The 25,984-nt window shown below is 41.6% G+C and overlaps 1 protein-coding gene across 6 annotated transcripts; it reads right to left on the reverse strand.

Annotated features, from left to right (window-relative positions):
- Positions 1 to 640: 640 nt before the first annotated feature.
- abraxas1 (abraxas 1, BRCA1 A complex subunit) lies at positions 641 to 25,555 on the reverse strand. Of its 6 annotated transcripts, none has more exons than XM_078209963.1 (9): positions 25,389 to 25,555; positions 22,355 to 22,445; positions 20,365 to 20,401; positions 19,308 to 19,374; positions 14,989 to 15,182; positions 14,756 to 14,875; positions 9,721 to 9,805; positions 6,907 to 7,021; positions 641 to 4,695 (listed from the first exon to the last, which is right to left on the reverse strand). In XM_078209963.1, the coding sequence occupies exons 5-9, from the start codon at positions 15,135 to 15,137 to the stop codon at positions 4,247 to 4,249; spliced, it is 918 nt and encodes a 305-aa protein (XP_078066089.1). In that variant the 5' UTR covers positions 15,138 to 15,182; positions 19,308 to 19,374; positions 20,365 to 20,401; positions 22,355 to 22,445; positions 25,389 to 25,555; the 3' UTR covers positions 641 to 4,246. The 6 variants fall into 6 exon arrangements, with proteins under 6 accessions (XP_078066089.1, XP_078066116.1, XP_078066108.1 ...); XM_078209990.1 differs by lacking the exon at positions 25,389 to 25,555 and adding an exon at positions 17,502 to 17,552; XM_078209982.1 differs by lacking the exon at positions 25,389 to 25,555 and adding an exon at positions 17,502 to 17,552 and having other exon boundaries at positions 22,287 to 22,388.
- Positions 25,556 to 25,984: the final 429 nt, after the last annotated feature.

The raw sequence follows: 25,984 nt of genomic DNA on the forward strand, positions 1-25,984 counted from the left end.
CCCCACATAATTTTAAGACAGCGCTCTCACAAACTTCCCATTGAGACTAGGCATCATGGTGGTTACCACAGCTGCCTCAGCGCCAGGGACCTGGTTTTGATTCCTGGCTTGGGTCATTGTCTATGCAGAGTCTGCATGTTTTCTGTGTCTGCACAGGTTTCCTCCCAGTCCGAAAGACGTGCTGGTTAGGTGCATTGACTATGCCAAATTCTCCCTCAGTACCCAAACAGGCGCCAGTGTGTGGTGACTGGGGGATTTTCACAGTAACTTAATTACAGTTTTAGCGTAAGCCTATTTGGGACAGAAATAAATAATCTAATCTTCCATCTCATCCTGAATATGAAATATAACAAATGAAGATCATGAGTTAGATTTAGTTGTTGGCATTCATGAGTAAATGTAAGACCATTTTTCCCACAAAAGTATGTGACATGCAACAGGTACTACGATACAGCTTGGAGGTAATGAAGAGATTTCAACAACACGTGATCAGTGAACAAAAGTTGTCTGAATACAAGTATGGAACCAAGACATTGTGGTGGAACTGGGTGGCTTAGAAATATTAAGGGCTGGGATGGGGGTGGGGGGGTTACCAATCACAGGAGGCATTATCAAAGTAGAGTCAAAATGATTAAACATGTAACAGCCAAAGTATAAATGTTTATTTTTTTTTGCAAATGGGAAAAATTGCACACTGGTTTTACATTGATACAGTAGTATATTTTCAACAAATTACAGGGCACATTAATGACGTGACTATGTACACTTGCAGTTTCACATGCTTCAAGGTCAGGGGCTAGAGGTGATATGGCCTGACAGGAAGGCGGGCACATATTTTCTGCAGTTGCAGATCAATTAATGTCCTCCCAAACCAGACCCTCCCTCTGCACAGGGTCTTTTGTGGGAGGGAACCTCAGCAGGGTTCCAGTGAGTCCACAGTGCTTGGTACTGATAACAGTGACATTTTTGTAGCCTCTCAGGTAACATTCTGTGCACAAATCGAGCAGATGAGTTGGTGAGTTTGAAGGAATGTTAATGCTGACCATAACCTTTGATAGGCCAGGTTGTTCCCCAAAGTAGTTGGATTCAGGGCATGCACAGGTAATGTGCATGAACATGCCACCCTGGCTACATCCTCTTCAGTATTCATCTGATGCTTGCTAATTGGTTAGAATATGACAAGTGACATTCCTCATCGATCTGCAGCTTTTCACCACATATAACAACAATGACTTGGATGATGGAAAAATGAGTTGTACATCCATGTTTGTAGATGACAAAGTTAGCAAGCACAGTGATTTTGTAGATGGGAGTAGGAAGTCATAATCGTAGATAAGGGGGTGGGAAAAATTATGGAAACCGCAGCTCAACGTGGAAATTTTAAGGCTGTCTATTTTGAATCCAAGAATGACAAATAGGGAAAATCTTTTGAACACCAAGGAGCAAGGGGGATTTAGATGTCCACATACACTTTACTTTTTGTACTTAGCTTTTAATCAAAAAAACACTGGAATCTTGTCCTTTTCTCAAGGGTTTGAATTAAAAAGTGATGCTGCAGCTGTGAAGGGCCATTGTTTGATTGAGCCATTATTGATACTGTAATCAGTTTCTGGGACCACTCTTTTGGAATGACATTTCAGTCTTGAGGTGGATACAGTGCAGGCAGAAGATTGGTACCAGGCTTACAAAAATTTGACTTACAATTCCCTTGAGTTTAGAAGGATGAGGGGTGATTTATTAGAACTTGAACGATTAAAGGATTCACTACACTGACGACAGAGGAGCTATTTCTTGCAAGAGAGTAAGCCCAAAGCACAAGAGGATATACTTTTGCAATTGGAATTAGACTATTCAGGAGTGAATGCTGGAAGTACTTTTATGCATAGGCGATGGAAATTTGAAATTGTCTCCACCCAAAAGACTCTGGATGTTGGGTCAATTGAAATTGAAGAGAGATGGAGACATTGGTAGGTAAAGGCAGCAACAGATTATGGACACGCAAATGGAGTTGAGGTATAGACCAGCCATGATCTAAGAACACGGAACAAGCATGAGAGATTGAATTCCTGTAATTGTGTCCTATGTATAAACAGCAAGGGATAAAGGACCTCCACTTACATTTATGATGGACATTTATCAGGGATAATGAGGGATCTCCTTTGCTTGGGCCTCCTTGCTTCGAGGTTGCTGAGCTTTATGATAGCTTATTACTACTGCTCTGCACATAGCGCTAGAGGATTCTTCAGCTGATACCCAGTTATCTAAATGAACACAATGGTGACAATCTGCGAGATCTCAGAACAGTCCTTATTGATAAAACTTCTCCATATTAGTTCATCATCTGTGACAACATCCTGGAACTTGTGCCTAAGAGTTTCTACACCAGCAACGGGAGCATAAGAGATATCCTCACTGTGTACATGGCTTGTGCAACTGAGGTCTGCACTGCAGCTGCTACTGGTATTGCCAAATATAGGATGCATTTCAGACAACAGTCAGTCCACCCTATATCACATTCTAATACAACACCAGACAATAGTTGCTGTTTGAAATTAGGCACACTAAAGCCTGTGCTCCCAGATAACTTCAAAGATCTCCAATCAACACACCCTTAATAAATGTTCAGTCTTGTTTTTTTATTGTTCTTTCCCTGTACTTGCTTGAAGTGGGACAGTGACAGCCTATGTTCAGTTGAATAGTAGCATTAAGCTGCATGTAGCTTGATGCCATCAAAGTATGGTAGACTGCGCATCGATGCTGGAGATACCCAGTGCTACCTCACCACCTTTTAACCCTCCACTGTCTGCATTGTCAAACTTCTAGTCTGATATCCAGTCCCAGATAAAGCAACTTTCCGCCAACTAAGACTGAAACCATTGTTTTTGATCCCTCTGGCAAAATTTGTTGTCCAGTCACTGACTACTTCTTCCTGGCTGAACCTGAGGTTGTAACCTCTCCATCTTATTTGAAGCTGAACTGAGCTTCTGACCCCATAACCTCTCCATCACTAAGGCAACCTCCATAAGTGTTGCCTAATATGCACTAGTTCCTGGTCCAGCAATTCCTTCATTCATTTCTCATCCTCATACGCAAACCCATCTCTGCAACCTCGTCTGGTAGTAGAACCTTCCAAGAACTGTGTTCCTCCCATTCTAGTGTCTTGTTCATCCAACCCTTCATTTGTCCCCACTATTGGCAGCTGCAACCGTTGAGACCCCAAACTCTGGAAATTCTCTCCTTAAATACCTTCATCATTGGCTTACCCCAAGTTGTTACTACTTCTTCCACCCAACTTTTGTTCAGCTGTCTGATCATTATCTTTGGCTGCGGATGATTTTTGCCCAGGTTACACTGGTGAAGCATCTTGGGATGCATCAGCAGGGAGCTTCATTAGCATCCATAACATCCAACTTCAACACACTGTCTCCCAGCAGCAACCATTCTTATTGCGTCTGACAGAAATGTCAAGTCAGTATCAATTTATGGTCGGTTTTACATTTGAAAATTTGCCTGAGATTAAGTTGTTTGAAGATGTACTAGACATTGTAAAAGTTATTTTCATCAAAAATATTGTGATTTTTCACATTCCAGCCCTGCAAAAAATGACTAGGTTTGCATATATTTTTCTGTTCTTCCAATCTGTAACTTGGGTTTTTACTCATGCATACTTGAATGTTAATCGGCACCAAGGGTGAAGTACTAATGCTCCATGTGTCTCCACTGCTTGAGCACCGAAGAAGTCACCCACTGGTCTGAGATGACCTCTCAGCGCGATGCTCCATTTTAGGCGCTTATTGAGAAGTTTATTGGGTGACCTGGAGCTCACAGTACTCAAACTGGGGGCCAAAGTAAGGGAGCAAAGAAAAAGGAGCAAACAAAGAAAAAATCTGATTTTTGAAGACGCATGGACAGGAAAGGAGAAATTTAATTCCAGGCACTAATAGTGAAAAGACAGTATTCCAAACCATTTCATAACCTCATCACAGGTGCATTGATTCTACAAAAAATTAAAATTGTTTATGCCTCCAATTCAGCTGTTAAATATCTCAAAGAAAGTGAAGAAATCACCGGAATTGGTTTTTAAAAAAACAAAAGTACTTTTGTCTCCTCTTCCCCAAGTCGCAACGTGCTTTCCACCTGAAGAAAAGCAAGCATCCTCCAAGATCGGCGTGGAAAAGTTTTGGCACTTTGCGTTTCTTGAGTTGGGATTGCTTTATTGCAGTTCAGGTCCCAATGTTGGTAAAGTTCAGAATGTTGGTGACGCTGAAGGTGCTATGTCATTGCTGTACTGATCCAGCACGTTCCCTTCATTCTCCGAGCCAGACAATCTGTTCACTGAATCAGTTTCACTGCCCTCACTGTCTCTACTTACTGATCTCCTGGCCTTTGGCCAAACTGTTCGCCGTTTCTTACCCCGACTTAGGCGATTGAGACAGTTTTTTGCCTTCCGTTTACAAGTAATGCCGGAAGCGTTAGCCCTCTCTGATGATGATGTATGCATACTTTTTGTTGAGACCTGAGTGGGAGTGTCCTTTATGCTCATCCTGTGGTCTTCATTGTGACATTGAACTGGCAGAACTTGACCTTCTCTTGTAATTGACACAGACTGTAAAAGTTTTGAGTTCGGGAAAGCTTTCTTCAAAGCCTGACACAAGTGTATGTTCTTTTCTATCAGGTTATGATTCTGTTTCTCTTCTGCATTAAAAGAAAAAGTAAATTAAGTGAACATGTAAAATACTTATGCCAGTTATAGGACTATGGAAAAAAAGATAAAGGCAAAATACTGTGGATGCTGGAATCTGAAAGAGAAAATGCTGGAGAAACTCAGCATCTGTGGAGAGGGACTGGATGATCCTTTGTCAGAGCTGCTATGGAAAGAGAGTGTTTGGGAGCCATCTTGTGTTGCATAAATTTCCCATTTATAAATGGATAGGAGAAGTGATTGGCCAATTGGACCTTATACTAATAGTCTGCAATAAATTGTGTCAATTTCCAAATAGGGACACTAAACTAGAAAGTTTTACAAGAAAAATAAAGACTTGAATTTATACAACTACAGGACTATCCCAAAATGCTTTACAGCCAATGAACCACTTTTGAAATATCATCACTCGCAGCCAACTTGCAAATACAAGTCAATTTCCCTCATTAATTTACATGAAGTGAGTCAAAAACATGTGTATGTTATATTCAGGTAATCATGATGTGGAGATGCCAGCGTTGGACTGGGGTAAGCACAGTAAGAAGTCTCACCTGGTGTTGTGAGACTTCTTACTATATTCAGGTAAAGCAGGGTCAGAAGGTTGGGGGGTAGGGCATAACTGGACAAGAGCAGACAGTCCTCGCTTTATAGACAAAAGATTCTGTCCTTATTTTTACACATCCATTACAAATTGTTATGCCTACACATATAAAGTTGTCCCGCTGTAAAACATCCTGGCAGTAGTGGCTCTGCAGCACCTTCTGTATGGCAAGTTGACTTGGGCGAGTTTCCATTATAAATGTGTCCTGGGATTTTTTAATGGAAAAGTTGACAGGAAATGCATAATGATGCAATATTTGTCAATCAGTTATGGATAGTTACAAATTTAATTTTCACCTTTACACCGTCTTCCCCTGAAGGTCAGCATCACTCTAGGTACATTGCCACCATTTTAGGTACTCTTTAGACTTGTTCATTGGCAAGCCATTAGAGCCAAGTCTAACCTTGTTTCCATCCAAGGTCACATGCACTGCCAGTAGTTGAATAGAAATCTTGAATAATGCCTTACTTATTTCTTCCCCTAGTTTGGGTTATCCCAATGTTACCCTGGCTTAAGCCAGTCAAGCTACCAAAAATGGGGGTCCAATCCTATTTCTATCAGGTTAATATTTTTCTACCAAATTACAAAAATGACTAAATGTATGATCCATGACCACCCTATGATATCCTACAATATCTTAACGGGCATCTCATATGAAGGTCATTATGGAGTGTGAAAAACTAAACACTGCATTAACTTTTAAATTTTCTTCAACAAAAGCAAAGGCACCTTTACAGCCTTCTGAACTCAACACTGTGATTAACAGTTTCAGACCATGTACTCTGTCCCCCATTTTGTTTTGCCACATGCCAGTTTGAATCTGTTTTTTTAAAATTTTGGACAGTATTGTTCATTATTCTGACACTTACACTCGCTCTGAACAAATGCATTGTTTCTTTACTAAAACCATTATTACTCCTTTTGCTGCACAGTATCTTTATCATTTAATTTTTCCTGTCATATACCCTACCCCAGACTTGCTGGCACAGTGGTTACACTGCTGCCCCACAGCGCCAGGGACCTGGGTTCGATTTCCGGCTTGGGTCACTGTCTGTGGGGAGTCTGCGTGGGAATCCTCCGGGTGCTCCAGTTTCCTCCCACAGTTTGAAAGACGTGGTTAGGTGCATTGGGAATGCTAAATTCTCCTTCAGTGTACCCAAACAGGTGCTGGAGCGTGGCGACTTGGGGATTTTCACAGTAACTTCATTGCAGTGTTACTTGTGACACTAATAAATAAACTTAAAACTTTTGTTCTTTCCTCCATTTGACAGTATAAAATCTATCACACTTTCACCTTCCTTCAGTTCTGAAGAGGAGTCTTTTTGGATTAGAAATGTATCTTTGTTTCTTTCCCTAGACACTGCCAGACTCGTTGAGTATGTCCAGCACTGTCTGTTTTTAAATGACATGAAAATCTTGAGCCATAATCGAGATACATGGCCTTACTCCTGTTCTGGGAAAACAACATTCCACATCGTCTTGATTCTGCTTCAGGATTCTCATCATAGACTTCTTTTTGAAACCACCCAGGTCCGTTATTAAGCTAACTTCTAATTATATTGTAGAAAGTAGAATGCGCTAAAATATTTATCCCAGTTCCTACCTGGAATCGGTGTGCGCAGCCTTTTCTTCTCAGATACCATTTCCCTGAGTCGTTGTACGTCGGTTAGTAAACGTTCCACTGAGCGTTCACTTTTTTCTACCTTTAAACAAGTGGCCTATAACAAAGTAGGATTAAAATCATGAAATGCAAAATTTAATATCCATACATGGTGAAAGTTCTTGAACAAAAATGCATACCTAAAAGCAAAAGTACCATTTCAAATGTCTTACATTATCACACAGTGGGCTGGCACGGTGGCACAGTGGTTAGCACTGCTGCCTCACAGCGCCAGGGACCCGGGTTTGGTACCAGCCTTGGGTCAGTGTGTGTGTGGAGTCTGCACATTCTCCCCGTATCTGTGTGGATTTCCTCCGGGTGCTCCGGTTCCCTCCCACAGTCCGAAAGACGGACTGGTTAAGTACATTGGCCATGCTAAATTCTCCCTCAGTGTACCCAAACAGGCGCCGGAGAGTGACTACTAGGAGATTTTCACAGTAATTGCAGTCTGTCGCTTTCTCTATATGTCTGGCACATTTTCATTTCCTGCTCAATCTTCATGGAGATCTGGAGGCAGAATTAGTGTTCCACACACTCAGTAGCTGCCGAAACGATCCCAGCAGCAGGGTGCGGTGTGTTTTGTAGTATTACATTCACACAAAGGAGTAGTCTGTGTGCCAAGTATGGAGGTAGGTATAGCTAGAGTGATAGACAGGCTGAGAGTCTGGGAGCAGGAAAGGAAGGCATTGGTCCTATATAGTCTTGTGCACAATAATACATTATGGTCAAGTGATTAGCAAGAACCAATCAGATCTGTGGAATAAAGTCTATATAGATATTGGACAGGCAGTAACTATTATAAATGTTCTATTAAAATAATTGTGGACAAAAATGGAGGAGGTTTTGTAAGAGACTTCAAGACAACAAACAGCTTCATGGAATGGGCATATGGATGGAAAATTTAGTGCGGATAAGGTGGGTGGAAAAACTTGGAGGATAGAAAGACTGTGGGCAAACAGGGAAATCAGACAGGGCAGAGGGGGACACATCAGGTTAGAGGCATGATGGCTGCCACAGACTGATGTGCTTGTGGGTTACAAATGGACATCTCCCTCCTTCTTCAGCCTTCTTCTTAAAAATTCATTTTAATCTTCAAAGCTCTAACTGGATTTGCCCCTGGTGTTTCACACTTACTGCCCTCTTGTGCCTGGCACATCTCATCTGATATGGGTGTATGACTTTTAGAGCCCAGGAAGTAGGAACTTCCAAGACCAGCAGTCTCTCTGCACCAACGTGGTTAGAGCAATTAGAGACACATCCTGATTAAAATGCAGTTTCTGGTTGTGTCACTGGAATGATGATGGGAGTCCATTGGAGTAAATTCAGCCCCTACATTTTAGTGGGTTTTTAAAAAATGGTGCATCAGGTTTGAGAGAGGGCATATGCTCCCACACTGCCACCTTTTAGCTGGCTGGCAGGAGTTAAGTGTAATGTTCTTGATTTTCCCAATGTTTTACAATGGCATACTGGTTGATTCTTAGGTGGTAGTTGGTTGGACAGAGCAGGCCAGGAGACCCATTATGTTCGTTCCCTGACCACTTCTGCCAACCCATTTCCTGCCATGACGTCCAGTAGAAAGCAGAAGTATTCACTCTAAAATGGGAAGTCATATTCAAGTAAAGAGGTAGCGAATTACTCAGATTGTTTTCTGTCCTGCCATGCCTGGATATCCAAGGTTGTTAAGCACCATAGGGAAGTTGGAAGTGATTCTGAAGAGTACAGCAGGTTCTTCGTAAGGGATCTGCAGACAGCTTATCTCTTAGGCCTTTTCCCCCGACTGATGTTGAGAATTGCTTTACCACCTACCTTTGCGCTTTTTGACAGTTACTTCATGTCCCCATTCTCCCCCCCCCCATCCTTCCTTCTACACAGAGGTGACTGAGGTCAAGGGTAGCACCTCAACCACTGCCAGTTGATTAACCCAACATGGCCCAGGGAGCAAACCTAGAAATGTCCTTATCTGTGGGGCTAATGAGGGGGTCTGGGACAAGAGCACATATCTTTAAAATCAGAGTCAGGCCATTGAGGGGGGGGGGGGGGGGGGGAGGAGAGAGAGAGAGAGTTAGGAAACACTTTGTTATGCAATTGGTGGTTGCGGTGTGGAGCTCGCAACTACAAAAAGCAGGACAAGAAATGGAGCCAGGCAGCTGGATGGAATTAGGATTGAAATCAGCCATGATCTCACTGAGTGGGGAAGAAGCTCGAGGGGCTTAACAGCCCACACTCCAGTTTCTAGAAAATCTAAACTTTCAGGGAGCTATCCTTTGCATCTCTTTCACTCTGATTTTTTTCAATGTATGCTGATATGCTTGAATCACAGCCAAGCAACAACTAGCTCTGAGCAATGTGACTGATGTCAGTCGTATCCTACTTTTTTAAACCATATTCGGCTTCAGAAAAAGTACCAAACGTCACAGAACAGCTGTCTTGGCGCAGTGAGTGCATTTCAAAGGTTGGGATAGACAGAGATTGAACATTTCTTTTATACACTGAAGAAATACATTCTAATCGCCACTGATTTAATTTAAGCACTGAATTCAAAGAGACTGTTTAGATCTGGTAAACTCTGGATATATCTGAAATAATTACATCGCACATTGTAAAAGGAATAATAAGAATTTCAAACAAATTACCAATTTATTGGGAAAACAACACTCAGACAACTAAAAAGCTTCAGCATTTACAGCCAACCTCAGAGCTGTTACTGATGTTGGAATAGTTTAGTTGAACAAGTCTATGATTTATGTCCCCAGTTACCTTCAATTCTTCCTGCAGTGTACCATACATGTCTTTAATTCTCTGAACCTCTTTTAAGGATCCATCTTGATCAAAAAACACAGGTCTGTGAGGGAAAAAAAAAACAGCAGTTACATCCATTGTAATTTGCAATTTCTTCTATCCATCTGTTCATCACCACATTTCTAAAATGTATACTTTACGAATCTTTAAATGCCAGACCAGGAAGGAACGATGGTATTATACTGATGAAAAAAGTGGCTTAAGAAGAAAAAGCGGACTCCCCCCTCCCCCAAAATCTCGGGAAATGTTTTGATCAATCTAATCGCCCAACAGCTGAACGTTTCGGGTCTACACTAGTTATTGTCTGGGGTTTAATGTCATTGATCACTCCCAGAAGCGGACCTCACATTCCCATGATCTGGAGAATACCTTTACCACTCAATATCTAATTATACGATTAAATGAGTGTGACCCTGGACTGTAACAAGACCACGTGCTGAGAGTACGGTTTCCTGGCAATTCATTGAAGGGCAATTCTCCCGTCTGCTGGAAGATGGGCATTCAGAGAGACATGGCCAATTGGAAACAAGCACATGGCTGAACAGAATATACTCTGTGAAACTAAATCTGTTTCCAGCTGCAACCTGTAACATTAAAAATAATTCAAGCAAACATAGGCTTTGACATTGCCCTAGCCCCACTTTGCAAGCATTCATTGAAATAACATTCGGGAAAAGAGAGGTTCCTGCCCCTCTCTTTTAAACTCTACCCCTGTTCCAGATTTTACAGTGAAAATGTGTGAAGGCAAAAACCATAATCTCTGCCCACCTTCCCCATTACTCTGCACGAGGATCTGCTGATTGAGCTGCTAATCAAAACTGCCACTTTGGTAAAGGATCATAGCAGAACATTGCCTGGCAAGCCAGAACTCAAGAAATGGAAGCTATTCTAACGATAATAAGTCCAAATGTCTCTAAAATGCACCCAAGAACACCACTTTCTCAAACTGAAATGGCATGCTTGAAATACAACTCTGTTAGCCACTTCATCTAGTCCCAGTTTATGGTCCTAACTCATATCTGGAAATGCTGCTGAAACATTGTGACCTGCACTTAACTGAAGGTAGCTTAATCTGAAGTAACCTGAAATGCCTTTTTAAACCAAATAGCAAAAAGGTTCAAACTGTGACACCCATCAAATCCATCTCGGTTCCTGTGACATTCAGACATCAGCTAATGTCAATTACTGTTCTTCATTTCTTTAGTTTTGTATTGATAATCGTCTCCAATGAAATCACTGGATTAATCAAAGGAGTGTTTACCAAAATATAACAGATTCAACAATTTATTTTAACAAGGCAGTTACTACAACGGGGACCTCAATTATCCACTGTCTCACTGAATCAACAAAACTTTTACAGGACAAATTCTTTCAGCTTCTTTATTAATAATGTGTCTTGGTGAATAAGACAATGGAATATTCCTTGTGTTATTAATATTGTACTTGACTTCATTCCCATGTTTGGTACACTGTGGCTGGTGCATCCAAGGCCAAATTCTGGTGACACTTTTACCCATCATTTCTAGACAGTGGAGAGATGCAATTTATTTTGGAGTTCAGGCAGTGTTATGACTCTTCAGTACCTGAGTCCCTCATATGAATTATGTTCATCCTTAACCATTAAATAACACATCCAATGAACATCGGAGGGAGAATTCACCCATCTGTAATTCAAATGTCACTGTGTCGTTGGAGTTTTCTTTATTTATACTCAATGTAATTAATACATTTTAATGTTTAAATTCTGAGTGCTGTCAAATTATTTTTCGTGCAGGCTTAATACTGTGCTGTGTTAGCTTCAATTTCAGATATGCACGGACAATTTAACAATAGAAAACAAACTACATTAATCGATTGAGGTGTTCAAGATTATGAGGGGCACGGACAGGATAGGGAGCAGCTGTTCCCCTTAGTTGAAGGGTCAGTTACAAGGGGACATAAGTTAAAAGTGAGGGGTGGGAGGTTTAGGGGAGATTTGAGGAAAAACCTTTTTACCCAGAGGGTGGTGACGGTCTGGAATGCGCTGCCTGGGGGGCTGATGGAGGCGGGATGCCTCACATCCTTTAAAAAAATACCTGGATGAGTACTTTGCACGCCATAACATTCAAGGCTATGGGCCAAGTGCTGGCTAGTGGGATTAGGTGGGCAGGTCAGGGCCTTTCATGCGTCGGTGCAGACTCCATGGGCTGAAGGGCCTCTTCTGCACTGTAGTATTCTGTGAATCTATCTAGGCAAGTAATGCTACTGGTTTCTAACCTTTCGGACAGTTTAAGTTAACTCATAGTCCTATCTAGTCCAATTCTTGCAAGGAGTTTCTACAGCATACGAATCTCCCCTTTAAATGATTCTGTGGCTGCAAGATCTACAGCCTATGTACACCCCTTGGGAAAATCAGAACTTCTGAAATAACTTCCAAATAAAGAAGAAATAGAAAGGGCGTTGGGGGGGCGGTGGAGAAAGATTCAGGTGAACAGTTGGTGCCTATTATTAACCAGCTGCCAAACTCAAGTGAAGGAATGGAAACTAAATTGCACACATTCAATGCCTATGTTCAAGCAGATATTCCACCACGCTCTGACCATTTTCCATTTCTCCTTGCCTTTTGGAGCTAAATATTCTTTCCAAAATACTTCAAACGCACATCTTGCTGAACTCTGCTCAAAATGTATGAGTTGCCACTATGTTTTGATTTGTACCAATAATGCTACTGCAAGTTCCTTTCCACCACACATTCCTTTAATATTGCTCTTTTCATAAATGCACAAGAGCCCAGTAATGCATAAATTCTGACCATACTCAAAGATTTCCAAAAAACCTATGAACACTGTGCAGAGCTACTACCTAATTTTTCCATCTCAGTTGCTCCTTATTCTGGTGGCATACATTTAAGTTACTAGTCAGATGACTTGTGAGCAGATATCCCATATAGAACAGTCATAGAATCATAGAAACCCTACAGTACAGAAAGGGGCCATTCGGCCCATTGAGTCTGTACCGATCACAGTCCCACCCAGACCCTACCCCCATATCCCTGCATATTTACCCACTAATCCCTCTAACCTTCACATCTCAGGACACTAAGGGCAATTTTTTTTTAACATGGCCAATCAACCTAACCCGTACATCTTTGGACTGGCATGATTTTGTTTTCAGATTTGCAAACCTCTAGACATCTGCAAAGATGTTCATGTTTTAAAAAATGTTTAGAAGTTTAAAGTTTATTTATTATCGTCACAAGTAGGCTTACATTAACGCTGCAATAAAGTTACTGTGAAAATCTCCTAGTCGCCACACTCCAGCGCCTGTTCGGGTACACCGAGGGAGAATTTAGCATGGCCAATGCACCTAACCTGCATGTCTTGCACAGCACCCAGAGGAAACCCGCGCAGACACAGGGAGAATGTGCTGACTCTGCACAGACAGTGACCCAAGCCGGGAATCGAACCCAGGTCCCTGGCGCTATGAGAGAGCAGTGTTAACCACTGCGCCACCGAGCCTTAAGCTTGGTGATATCTAAGCAATGCTTTCTGATTTACCTCATCTTTCATTCCTTTTAATCATGGAATACCCTGCATTATGGGCCTAAATCCTTCATCTTAGTTTATCAATAAAGATAAAGCATAAAATAACCAGCAATAAGATTAAACTTAGTTAGAAAGGCCAGAAGTGAAGACCTGCTAACACAATGAAAATCTAACTTTCCTCCATTAATTTCCAAACTGACGTGCATCCTTTTTCAAAAATATTTCCCACGCAATCTGATTTAAAAGCTGCAGCAACTGGTCACATTCGAAGTTTATCAAACAAAGCTATTCAGTAAACCCAAATTTTAAATTGCCAGAACAGGCTACATCCAGTAGATGGCAGCAAAACAATTTCTGGTCCATTCGTGGCACAGCCGATCGAACAGTGCTATCTCAAGTGCGTTTCGGGCAGTACAAACAAACGCACTGGCTTATGTTGCCCTAATTTCACAAACTGATACCAAATCAAACAGTTATCGCTTCCAAGTTTCTTAAAGGTTTCAATCTTTGTTCAACAGTACTTGGACACTCAAGAAGTCTGTTCCCTATTCCACACTTATCCGACCAGAAGTGACATCTTATAGAACCACATTATTTTGTAAACTTTGTATTCAATTTCATAACAGCACAAACGTGAATGTCCTAAAATGAGCCCTTTTAGTTAAAGTTTATTTATTAGCCACAAGTGGGCTTACATTAACACTGCAATGAAGTTACTGTGAAAATCCCCTAGTCGCCACACTCTGGCGCCTGTTCGGGTACACTAAGGGGCAGTTTAGCATGGCCAATGCAGCTAACTAGCACGTCTTTCAGACTGTGGGAGGAAACCCATACAGACATGGGGAGAACATGCAAACGTCACACAGACCGTCTACCGAGGCCGGAATTGAACCTTGTGAGGAAGCAGCGTTAACCACTGTGCCACCATGCTGCCCTGCTTACTTTCTATAACCTAATTTATACTGGATAATACACTCCCAAATATTATCTTGCCTGTGAGAAGCTGACCACTGAGTCTCTATCTCTAGCTGTAAGGATAAGGCTGAACTGCTGCACTTCCTAAGGAGTGACTGAATAGAATGAAGAGGCACTATTGATTGGAGACTTTGGAAGCAGTGTATAGTGAAGGAAGTTTCATTCCACAATTAGAAAGAATTTTAGAATGGCTGAAATATCTGTTCAGTGCAAACTATACCCAGAAAAGCATACATCCCTGCATCAGTCCATTATTTGATCTTAAGCATGAAGGAAAAAATTGTTATTTATTGAGGTCACTTGACAGGTGCTGACATCATATTAATGTTTACAAGTTAAGGCAGGACTTAATCCCATTACTGAGCTGAAGTATAATAAAATCTCTCCACCGCTTCTTCCCAACCCCCAGACAAAACCCTGACGTGGTAGGGTCATATTCTCCATTAAGTGTCAGCTAAAACAGCACACAGGGCAAGATCAGCTGTGTTTTCTACCTGTGCTTATTCATTGCTCGACAGTAGCCCCCAGCGGTACTTGGTCCCGAAAACGTTTTGTAGTCCTGTTGTTCGGACATTCCTAGATTGGTTACGGACATAGGTATTCGCTGAATGAAACTAAATTGAAAAGAACGTAAATGTTAAGCTGTAAAAGTTGTTAAAAATGGGTTGTAAAATGTTTCACGTTTGCTACATTTCCCAAGCTTGCACCGGCTGCCAGTATTGCTCACCTTTCCTGGGGTTTATACAGTGTGTATTCCAGACTGTGCGTGGAACCATTCTCTCTGCTTAACTTGCTAGTAAAGAGAAAGAACACCAGCTGTTGGTTTTTCAGATGCTTCTGAAGGGTCCTGTGAAGGAGACGTTCTCGGAATGTCATGGTCTGATTTGTGTTACGTCTGAACTTATACCAACCAATAACATTCTAAGGGGGAAAAAGTACAAGTAGATTTAGATCTGGACCCAAGCTAAAAAAGGTGGGAAAGTGTGGAACAGCAATATCACTTTTGAAATTTAAGTCTTTTACCAAATAAACTGTTAATACTAATGCTGAGTCAATAACTAAACGCTACCCAACAGTTAACTATTGGCACACTTGTCACCCAGCAGGTAACTAACTACAGGCAAGTCACCTGACAATGAACTACCTGTACGTATGTCAGTTGTTGATGCATGCTGCCCAGCCCTTAATAACTTGCACACCAGTCACACAGCATGAAGCCAAACAAGCATATGTCACACAGCAGTTGGGGTGGCATGGTGGCATTGGTTAGCACTGCTGTCTCAGCGCCAGGGTCCCAGGTTCAATTCCAGCCTTGGGTCACTGTCTGTGCGGAGTCTGCATGTTCTCCCCATGTCTGCGTGGGTTTCCTCTGGGCGCTCCGGTTTCCTCCCACAGTCTAAAGATGTGCGGGTTAGGTTGATTGGCCATGCTAAATTGACCCTAGTGTCAGGGAATTAGCAGGGTAAATGTGTGGGATTACGGGAATAGGGCCCAAGTGGGATTGTGGTCGGTACAGACTCGATGGGACAAATGGCCTTCTTCTGTACTGTAGGGATTCTATAGTTAGAATTCAGTTAACCATCTGTGTGCACGTTATACAGTACAGTTCAACAAATCCCAGATAAAAAGCTTTAAAAGCAACCACTTGTGGACCATATATTTTCTTTTAAACAAGTGGTGCAGCAAACTTTGGTTAGAATGAAATTACTTAAAAAAATTAAACATTATTTTTGATAAATTTTGTATCCGAGCTAAAAAGGTAACACTTTCCCCGCTTTGGGCATCAAATTGCAATAATAAGCATTCCCAAGTCAGGACCGCTGTCTGATATGAAGTAAAACCCTTCTGTTCAATTATAACAACATGTCTTAAATGCATCCTGAGCTCTTCAGAGGTTGACTGCCAATTAGTGCCACGTTCAGGGCAAGTCAGCCCATTAAGGACTGTTTTGAAACAAATGGCTCTCATTGTTAGTGAACAGAAGCACCTCATCCAGCAGTCTAGGCAAGATTCAAGCCAGATTTGCAATTCTTCCCCTTTTTCTAAATATCCATTCCTTTCACATAAATATTGCTTTTTTTGTAAAGTATTCTCATCGTTGGGCCACTCTACTCCTCTGAAGAGAAAACAGCTATTCTGATTTTCTCGAGGTCGTTTGCAATGGTATGTCATCAGACCTTGACTGGAACTGAGAGGGGTTTCAGGGGGGAGTGAGAAGATGGTGAGGGATGAAGTTGCAAGGAGATTTAGGAGAGAACACCCCCCCAAAACTCCCAATGAAATTCAAATTTGTCACCGCAAACCAAAATATCTCATGTAATAGATAACTCACTTTTTCCAACATTAAGGGTTGGAGAGAGTATTGGATGTTCAGGAGGTGTTGATCCCCCAGCCATATACACTGGTCAAAAACCGCAGGTTTATCTTTGACTGCCTAGCTCCCATTTCTGGCTCTAAGCAACCATTTGAGCACAACATTTACCACATTACAGACCACCACGATTGAGGTGTCTGAAATAAAATGGTAAGAATAATTGGTGATGGAAGTCACCACTGAAGATGACACTTAGCTTCCCAGTGCATAAAGAATACAGGAGTGGTCATAACATCTCAGTCAAATCCCATTGCAGCAACAAGAATTGGGGTGTATTTAAGGCATCAGTGTGGACACAAACACATTGCCGTCCACCACAAAGTCACAACTGCAACATGTAGTTATATAACACCTTTAAAAGGTAGAGGGAGGGATACACAAAGGCAGAATTGGAAGATTCAGGGTACAGGAGCGGGTGAAGATTCAAAGATCACAGAGATCGAATTGGATGCTGTCCATCGCTGGTTAGAGTTGTGTGCATAATCAAGATGGATGAGGTGGAGAGCATATGTTAGCCTCAATGTACTAATTATCCTGCTTAAATCCACTTGCAAATAACTGTAATGTTTGAGAGTGAAGTTTGGTGCTTTGCAAGTGACAGAGGAAATCCTACTGGCAAAACAGCAACTACAGAAAATACTTGCTGCCAGAGCATTCACCCTGCATGTAGTCAATCCAGACTTTTGGTCACGATGCAGCAATGTCATCACTTGGGAATCACTCTGGTGATTAAAGAGCCCTGTTTAAGATCACACCATTCGCCCTAAACATGAAGCTACTTAGCATCATTGTCTTCTTAGCCTAGACAGAACATTGCAGAGAGAAGCTCGTCACAATCAAGCAATTTAACACACTGAATTATTCACCTAATATTGTGGCGGATGGAAACTTTTGGTCGAAACCCAAATAGCAATCGTCTAGAAAGAAAATTATGAAACCAAAATGTTTCAGGATCAAAAGTGTATCCTAAAGTTAAACTGGATCAACCAGCGCAGACCGGCTCACCAAGATCAGCAGGTCAACGACTGGTATTGAAGAATCAGATGCTCTTCTGTTTCATATTCTTCAATGTGATATAAATGTTCTCACATAAAGTGTCAAAGACTATTGAAGGGCAATGCAATTAAGTTCAAGGGAAGCTGCTCCTCTCCTCAGGGCACATATGCCCTCTAATGCTAAAGGCAAAGTAAAATCTTTTAGCAAACATGGAGAACATTATTACAGCACTTGCGCTGAATGAAGGTGATAAGTTGATATTGTTGGGTAATTCAAACAGCTACATTGAAAAGGACTACAAGATAATCAAATGTAATGATTGTCAACTAATCATCACCGGCACACTACTGTTATCAGGCTGACAAAGACATGATGGGTGCATTCCCATTCTTAACACTGGCATCTCATCATTAAGCATCACACACTAACATTGGAATCCAAAAACATCGGAGGAACTGACTCCTACCTAGACTGATCATTAAATAGATTAATCTAAGAATCTTGCAAGTTACGACATCCCACTAATGAATTCAATGTCATACAACTATCCTGGCTCTTCTGCGTCAACAGACCTCTGAAAGTAGCTCAGGTCAAGCCTGAGAGAATATATGAAAGCATTTGTGAAAGGTGGTGCTACAGTCAAAAATGTTTGGAGCTTGTTCAGATTCAGACTGTGAAATAAACCAGTGATACCACCAAGTGGCTTGAAGTAGATGACACACTAATCCAGGCATTTCTTAGCAAACAACACATGGCATATCCTGATTAGCCTAACAACTGTACGTTTCAGGGGAAAAAAGCCACAAAATTTACAACTGGAATATATTTATAAAAACACAACACAGCAGATGAAAGCTAAAAGAACTTCAGTCCTTTGCATGTCACTAAGAATGCTATTGTGAACCTACACTGAATCCCTGATTGCAAATAAAAGTGGTATACTCAACTGAAGAGGGGAGTATTTTAGCAACACCTTCAATACCTCAAATCATTACAGATATCAAAGGCGATGTTCCGTAATAGTTAGTAATGACGGTCAAACAGCATCCTGCTTGAATTGTAGTGCGTGTTTTGCTCTGAATGTGGCACTGTTTATTGATGAATGTCATAAAATGCCACAAATGTGGACCTTTATATTGAGTGGCACTTTTAGCCGAGAGCTTCGGGTCACTTCTAACCTGGACTGAAGGCACAGGCATTTGACCCAAAGTATGAGTGAATTAAAACACAGGCTAGTGGCAGTATAATTTTTGGCAGCATCTTGAAACCGTTCTCGATGTGACGTGATGTGCCAGCCTTTTGTCACCAATCCATTACGCATGGCACCATTTTGGAAGCTACATATTATCGACGCCACATCAAACACTGCAGGCAATATTGAGCTAAACAGCCATCCACCCGCAGAATTAAAGCTCCTCAATCCAGAAGCTTGGAATTCCTACAGACTTTCACCTAAGTTGCATTAAATCAGTTAAAAATGATGACACTTGGTGTTTGCTTAACATATTAATTTTCCAAGTTTCAACACTGGTGGATTTTTTTGTTTATTTGTATAATTACCAGCCAATTTTAAAAACAAACAGGATATAAAATTAAGAAATGAATGATTTGACAGTGGTCAGTCCAGAATAAAACTTTATACCGATTATTTTTGCATCGGCTGTTCTTGACAATACCTTTTCCTGATTTAACAGTATTTTCTGCAATGCCGTCTCGTCCACTTCACCAGCAGAATTGTAGAAACTGTAAAAGACGGACAGGACATTGGTAATGTGACTTCAATCCACAAAGGCACTGTGTATCTTAGCTCCTGCTTTCTAACAGTGGTAGTTTCTATCTTTATTTTAGCACATTGTCCTCACTGACAAAACTTGGCACTGTTTATAACACCACCACCACTTTCAGTAATTTTGAAAAGACAAATGACATTGTCATGACCGATTTGCCACAAGGGAAATCATTTCTATGTTAAAAAAAGAGCTACCAGGGTGCAACCGTACCTTTATACCTGCACGCTAAAGCTAATTTATTAAGTGGCTAAATACTTGTACCAATGAAGAATTGGTCACATTGCAAACACACACAACATTTTGTGACACACACTCTGTTATTTCTATTTCATGTTGTCAGGATTTAAGAGCGCTTTTAGTGGCAATATAGCCAAAAGCTTAACCTGTTTCTTTTGGAAAGCTGCACTAATGTCTGCGAGATAAACCTCGTACCTCTAGTAGTATTGTGGCTCAGGTTGCCTTGGCCAACTTTTAAGCCTGTCATAACTTATGGTGGTTAACCCAATTTCCACTTTACATTCAATGTCTGAATTAACATTAGCCTTACTGTAGGATCGAAACAGCGCAAAACAGAAACCTGGTGTGGATCCTGCACTCTCTTGCATCCATTAAGAGCATAGTTCTAGCCACCTGGGAATGCCAGCATGTATAACTAATGTATACATACAGGGCATTTCCCTTTTACTCAGGTTTTCCCATCAGAGCATATTAACTCAAAGGGATTTTGTTTCCAAACCACCAAGTTCAGATTTCATTTAACCGATATACATTCCACAGATGCAGTCTGCGCTTACTAATAAAGTCAAACAGAAGACCTAGTGGGACTATTGGTTCCATTAACCTTTTATGTATGAATCAAGTGAAAAGTGACTGAGCAATTCCCAATGGACACAACAGTCTTAAAATTCTTAGGACTGAGTAGCTATCAACTGAGCTCACGTACCTGAATAGCCAGTAACATGGAATATGTTTCTGTATATCTAGAGGGGAAAAATACACATTAAAGTTCAGAGGGGAATAATAATTTCCACACTTAATACTTGGTTCCAGGAGGGAAACTGTACATACTGAAGATCAGAGGGGTTAATGTTTTTCATATGTAATATTGCTTCCTTTTCCCCTCAAAGGCCATTCACAGTTACATTTTGAGGGAGCTCAATTAATATCAGCAACATTATATGAGTTACATGGTGTTCGGCATCTCTCAGATTGTTGGGCTTTGTAACCTCCAAGTCACTTCTTCTGACAAGGACAACAGTGCTCATTAAATGACTAACCACACACAAGAACAAATAAAAAAAAGTAGACTTTGGATAAATAAGTTCAATTTTTGAAAAGGTATATTTGGTGAGATTGGCTCTTTAACCTATTAGTGCAAGTTAAAACAACAAACTAAGAAGTGACATGAAAGGTGGATCTGCAAAGTTTGTGACTAAATGGGCAACTTGTAAGTGCCCTGTGGATGATATATAAATGATCACAACCACAATATCCAATTCAATAAACTTAAAGTGTGACTGTTGGTTTAAAAACTCCCACTTGCTTAAATAAGCACAAAAATGAAAGCATCATCTGAAAACTGTGCACCTCAGGAATTCTCCTGGTTAACCAAGACAGATTATAATTGAGATAAAGTCACAACAGGAGTGCAGCTTTCCACCATTCGTGGCACACTTAATTACAACTACAGATTGACTTCAGACAAGACACTACAAGGAAGATAAAATATCACCATAAAGCAGTGCCCCCTAATTGCCAGACTTGTACAGCTCCAGGCAGAACCTATCTCTGGGTATTTAATGGTAATCTGGCTTGGTTGTTGTAATTCAATAATTGAGGGATTGACCACCCTCCAAATTTTCTTCCTCTCCCTCTCACTCCATTACAAGGTGACCAGGAGCATAAGTGGAAACTTCAGAGACGTTTTGCATCTAAAAACAATTTTTAAGCTATTTCTCCCCCTCCAATGGCCACAAGTCTCGACAGCTTGCTGATCTTCCCCTACATTGGCTTCCAGCATTGCCTCAATTTTTAAATTTTCACCCTTGTTTTCAAATTGCCCCATTTCTTGAACAATCCACCAAGATCTCTGCGATTCTGTCCACTTGCACACTCCTGATTTCAATCTCTGCAGCCCTGGGCTCTGCAGTTCCCACCCTATCAACCTCTCCCCATTTCTCTCTCTCTCGCCCTTTAAGACACTCCCTAAAGCCTATCTCTTTGAACTAACTTCTGCTCACCTGTTCTAATAACTCATGTAGATCAATGTTAACTTTTATTTGATAATGCTCCTGTGAAATGCCTTGGGATAGGTTACTACATTAAAGGTGTTTTTTAAGTGCAAGTTGTTGGCACTGTCTCACACTGAGACATGGCTCCACAGACATCCTGCTGTATCCGTGGCTGTCCGTCATTTCTGAGTTGAAAGGTTAGGGACAGAAGGCAATTTGATCGTAAGGAACACCTCATCAGAGTTTGATCCTGCCCTCAACTGGCACATTTTCACCTCCTGTACACACACATGTGCATGAATACTGCCATTTGTAGCACTGGTATAACTGCCCAACTGAGGGCTCACAATCATAATTGGTATGTTTCAATCTGTACAGCTATTCACCACAAAACATTGTGCGCTATTAACTGTGAAGCCATTCCCATAGCTATGGATAGGACTCTATTTTGGAAGTTTATTTATCTTTCTCTAAAAATGACTTTTTGAGACTACAGTAACACATAGTACATTCCAGGATGCTTGTTTTGGGAGGAGAGGTTACACCATCCCACTTTTATAACAGCTAAAATTAATTCACATCACTCCAAAAAAATGAAAACATGACTAATCCCAGTTGAACGGTCTCACTTAACTGAAATAAAGTTGTCAGCTGTTACCATGACAGTAGAGTGGAAAGCATGTTGCGGATGAAACAGCTTACCTATGGTTTGCACCACCTCAATGTCATCCAGCTGGGAATCAGTTATACTATTTTTTGCCTCTGCTTTAATTTCCCCAAGTAAAAATCCCTCCTGAGAAGAGAAAAATCAGAAAACAGATCTGTAAGTTTGCCGTTAATTTGCACAACTGATATCATATATTATTAAACACAGAACAGCAGTGCAGCTCTATTGCCGATTTGCAGAACTATGCATGTGGATCGTACATTTTACAGCCAAACAGGGCCTTTTAAACCCAGAACTGTTTTGACCGCTGCATCTTCTGGAGAGCCTGAAGTAGCAGTCATTTCTGAATCAGTCCAAATGCAACAGGTAGTAAAGAAAATTATATCTACTTCTTGCCACAGCCTAATCAGGCCTGGCATTCTGGTGACAAATCCTCTATTTGAAGCATGGTTTGGCCAATTCTTATAGGCAATATTTGTAACCAAGAACCTAAAATCCCTCAGACAGAAGTACAGCCTGCTCTGCTTATAGCGAACGCGTTGACAGTAACAATGTTTGTCCACTATATGCCGTGGGCCCTGTAAGAGAAGTGTGAAGAACACTTTGACTCGAAAGAGTATACATCTCCTTCCAAAGCATGGGCTAAAATGTTGGGGCAGGCTTGAGTACCTGGTGGCTAGTTGTTTTCCTCACTGACTCTCTAATCTATCAAGAATCTTCAGCAAGAAAAAATATTGTTTCCAGGAAATGCTGAAGGGAATGTATGATTGAGCTCAGTATCTTTTGGGGCTGAGAGTTCTCGGTTCCCCATCTTGCTGGATCCAAGACATTTGGAAGCTTGAACTGATTTGGAGCTAGTTGTTAACTAGAGTATAGACTGTGATCACAATTGCACTCAACGGAATCACCTTACATGATCAAAATAAAACTTCTCTTGTCAATTTTCAAGCTCCTGAAGCATGAGCAGTGCCACAGGGCAAATAGCTGTGGATGCAAGGTGACTGAACAGCTGTGTGAATGGCCCACACAATAACAGGCCGACTGAATCCAATTTAAGCGGTGCCTTTGTAATTGACATCCATGGCACTGGCAAATTTCAACACAGGAAATTATTCGGGATACATGAAGACAACGTGGAGGCTGCAATTTTCAAAGTTGTTTTTAAGGTTCTCTGTAATAAGGTCTGAAAATAATCATGAAATGCAAAACTGAGCTCAAGAACCACCATGGGCAGGAGGGTATAATTACACTGTGGTACGTTTTTACAGAGAACTCTTACAAAAGGTCTTGACCTGAAATGTCAACTCTCTCTCTCTCTTCACAGACAAAAACTTTTTTTTGTTTTTTAACTCTTTGAAAACTAAGCTCATAATTTAGATTTTAACCCTTTCAAATTATGAACATTTAATTACCAACCTTTATTTTATTCTGCTTAATATATAAAGCATTCTGCCGTTGCTCCATTAATTGATACTATCTATATTTAATTTCTTTGCTTCATGATTTCTCGCATATATTATATCTGGGGGCATTGGATTATTTAAGTTAATGCTCTAAATATTAAATTTAAAGTAAATATTCATTTACTGCAACTCTTCACCCACTAATACTTCAAAGTTGGTCCACTAAATCTTCCCCATTCCGGTCAACTACTTATTTGCTCATATAACACTTGCTCGTTCGACTTCTCTGAAAGTAAAGTTTATTTATTAGTCACAAGTAAGGCTTACATTAACACTGCAATGAAGTTACTGTGAAATTCCCCTAGTCGCCACACTCTGGCGTCTGTTCGGGTCAATGCACTTAACCAGCACATCTTTCAGATTGTGGGAGGAAACTGGAGCATCGGAGGAAACCCACGCAGACACGGGGAGAACGCGTAAACTCCACACAGTGATCCAAGCCAGGAATTGAACCCAGGTCCCTGGCACTGTGAGGCAGCAGTGCTAACCATTGTGCCACCGTGCTGCTTGTTGGAAACTTCACAGGAGTTGAGATTTTGCTGCTTTTGCAGTAACATGTTACAGCCAAAGTTCAAACCTTACTTTAACTGTAAGCCTACATGATAATACAATTCACATTAATGTGCCTTCATATTACCGCACCAGGTCTGTACTTCATTCAATAGAAGCAGCAAAATTTGAGAGAGACTACTTCAAACAACTTATCGTTACTCAGCCACAATTAAGGTTTGTTTAAAGAACTGTGTCTAGCTTGAGGAGCTTTTTTCACATTCTCAAGTCCCAAAAGATGTTTTGATTTTAGTCAACTGCTGAGCCAGTAACAGAGTTCTCAGGAGAGGTTTCAGCCTTGCTGTGATCCTGCAACATTTGTTTTTGCAGCAAATATTTTTAAGCTGCATTTTTAAAAAAGGTGGAACAAGTGATCAATATAGTTAGAAAAGTGGACAGGATTCAAAACAACTAAAGTCCCAAGGATGGTTATAATATTTCTCCAAAAAGGATGAGACTTGAGAGGTTCAGCCGGACATTCGGAAAGCACTGAATGATTGCAGCGGAACTCATGTTAGCTTGGACACAAGGCTACTATTGAAGTTTTTAAAGTTTATTTATAAGTATCACAAGTAGGCTTACATTAATACTGCAATGAAGTTACTGTGAAAATCCCCTAGTCGCCACACTCCGGCGCCTGTTCATGTACACTGAGGGAGAATTTAGCATGGCCAATGCACCTAACCAACACGTCTTTCGGACTCTGGGAGGAAACCGGAACACCCGAAGGAAACCCACGCAGACACGGGGAGAACGTGCAAACTCCAGACACACAGTGACCGGGAATCGAATCCAGATTCCTGGCGCTGTGAGGTAAAAAAATGTGACAAAGCAGACCCAGGTAACTGCTCACTTCACAGCTGGACATCAACTGGTAGGGAAAATCTGATTCATCAATCACCTTTAGGCAAGGAATCTACCATCCTCACCTGGTCTGGCTTACATGTGACTCCATACCCACAGCAATGTGGTCGACTCTTAAGTGTCCTCTGAAATGGCCAAGCAAGCCATTCAGTTCAAGGGCAACTACGAATGGGCAACAAACTTAAAGTCTAACCTTTTCACCAAGCTTTTTGTCATCTGCTGCAATATGGCAATAAGTGAAGCAGTGTCATACTTCGTCTTTGAAATGCCCAGGAAGGGCCATGGAAAGCTTTATGGCATTAGAAGCGCTGTACACATGCAAGCTGTTATTGTTGTCGAAGATGCACCTGACTGTCCTTCTAGAGTTAGGGAAGAGACAACCGAGGTAGAGTAGAAAATCTTAAATCCTTTACTTTGAAAAGACCCAGAGATGAGGGGGGGGCACCCTAGACCCGAGGGGGGTGGGGAGAGCAGGGGCATCCTAGACCCGGGGGGGGGGGGCACCCTAGACCCAGATTGTGGGGGGGGCATCCTAGACCCAGATTGGGGGGGGGGGCACCCTAGACCCAGATTGGGGGGGGGGGGCACCCTAGACCCAGATTGGGGGGGGGGGCACCCTAGACCCAGAGGGGGGGGGGCGCACCCTAGACCCAGAGGGGGGGGGGGCACCCTAGACCCAGATGGGGGGGGGGGGGGCACCCTAGACCCAGAGGGGGGGGGGCGCACCCTAGACCCAGAGGGGGGGGAGGGGGGCGCACCCTAGACCCAGAGGGGTGGGGGCACCCTAGA

Source organism: Mustelus asterias, chromosome 1 (assembly GCF_964213995.1).
Source record: "Mustelus asterias chromosome 1, sMusAst1.hap1.1, whole genome shotgun sequence".
Lineage (NCBI taxonomy): Eukaryota > Metazoa > Chordata > Chondrichthyes > Carcharhiniformes > Triakidae > Mustelus > Mustelus asterias.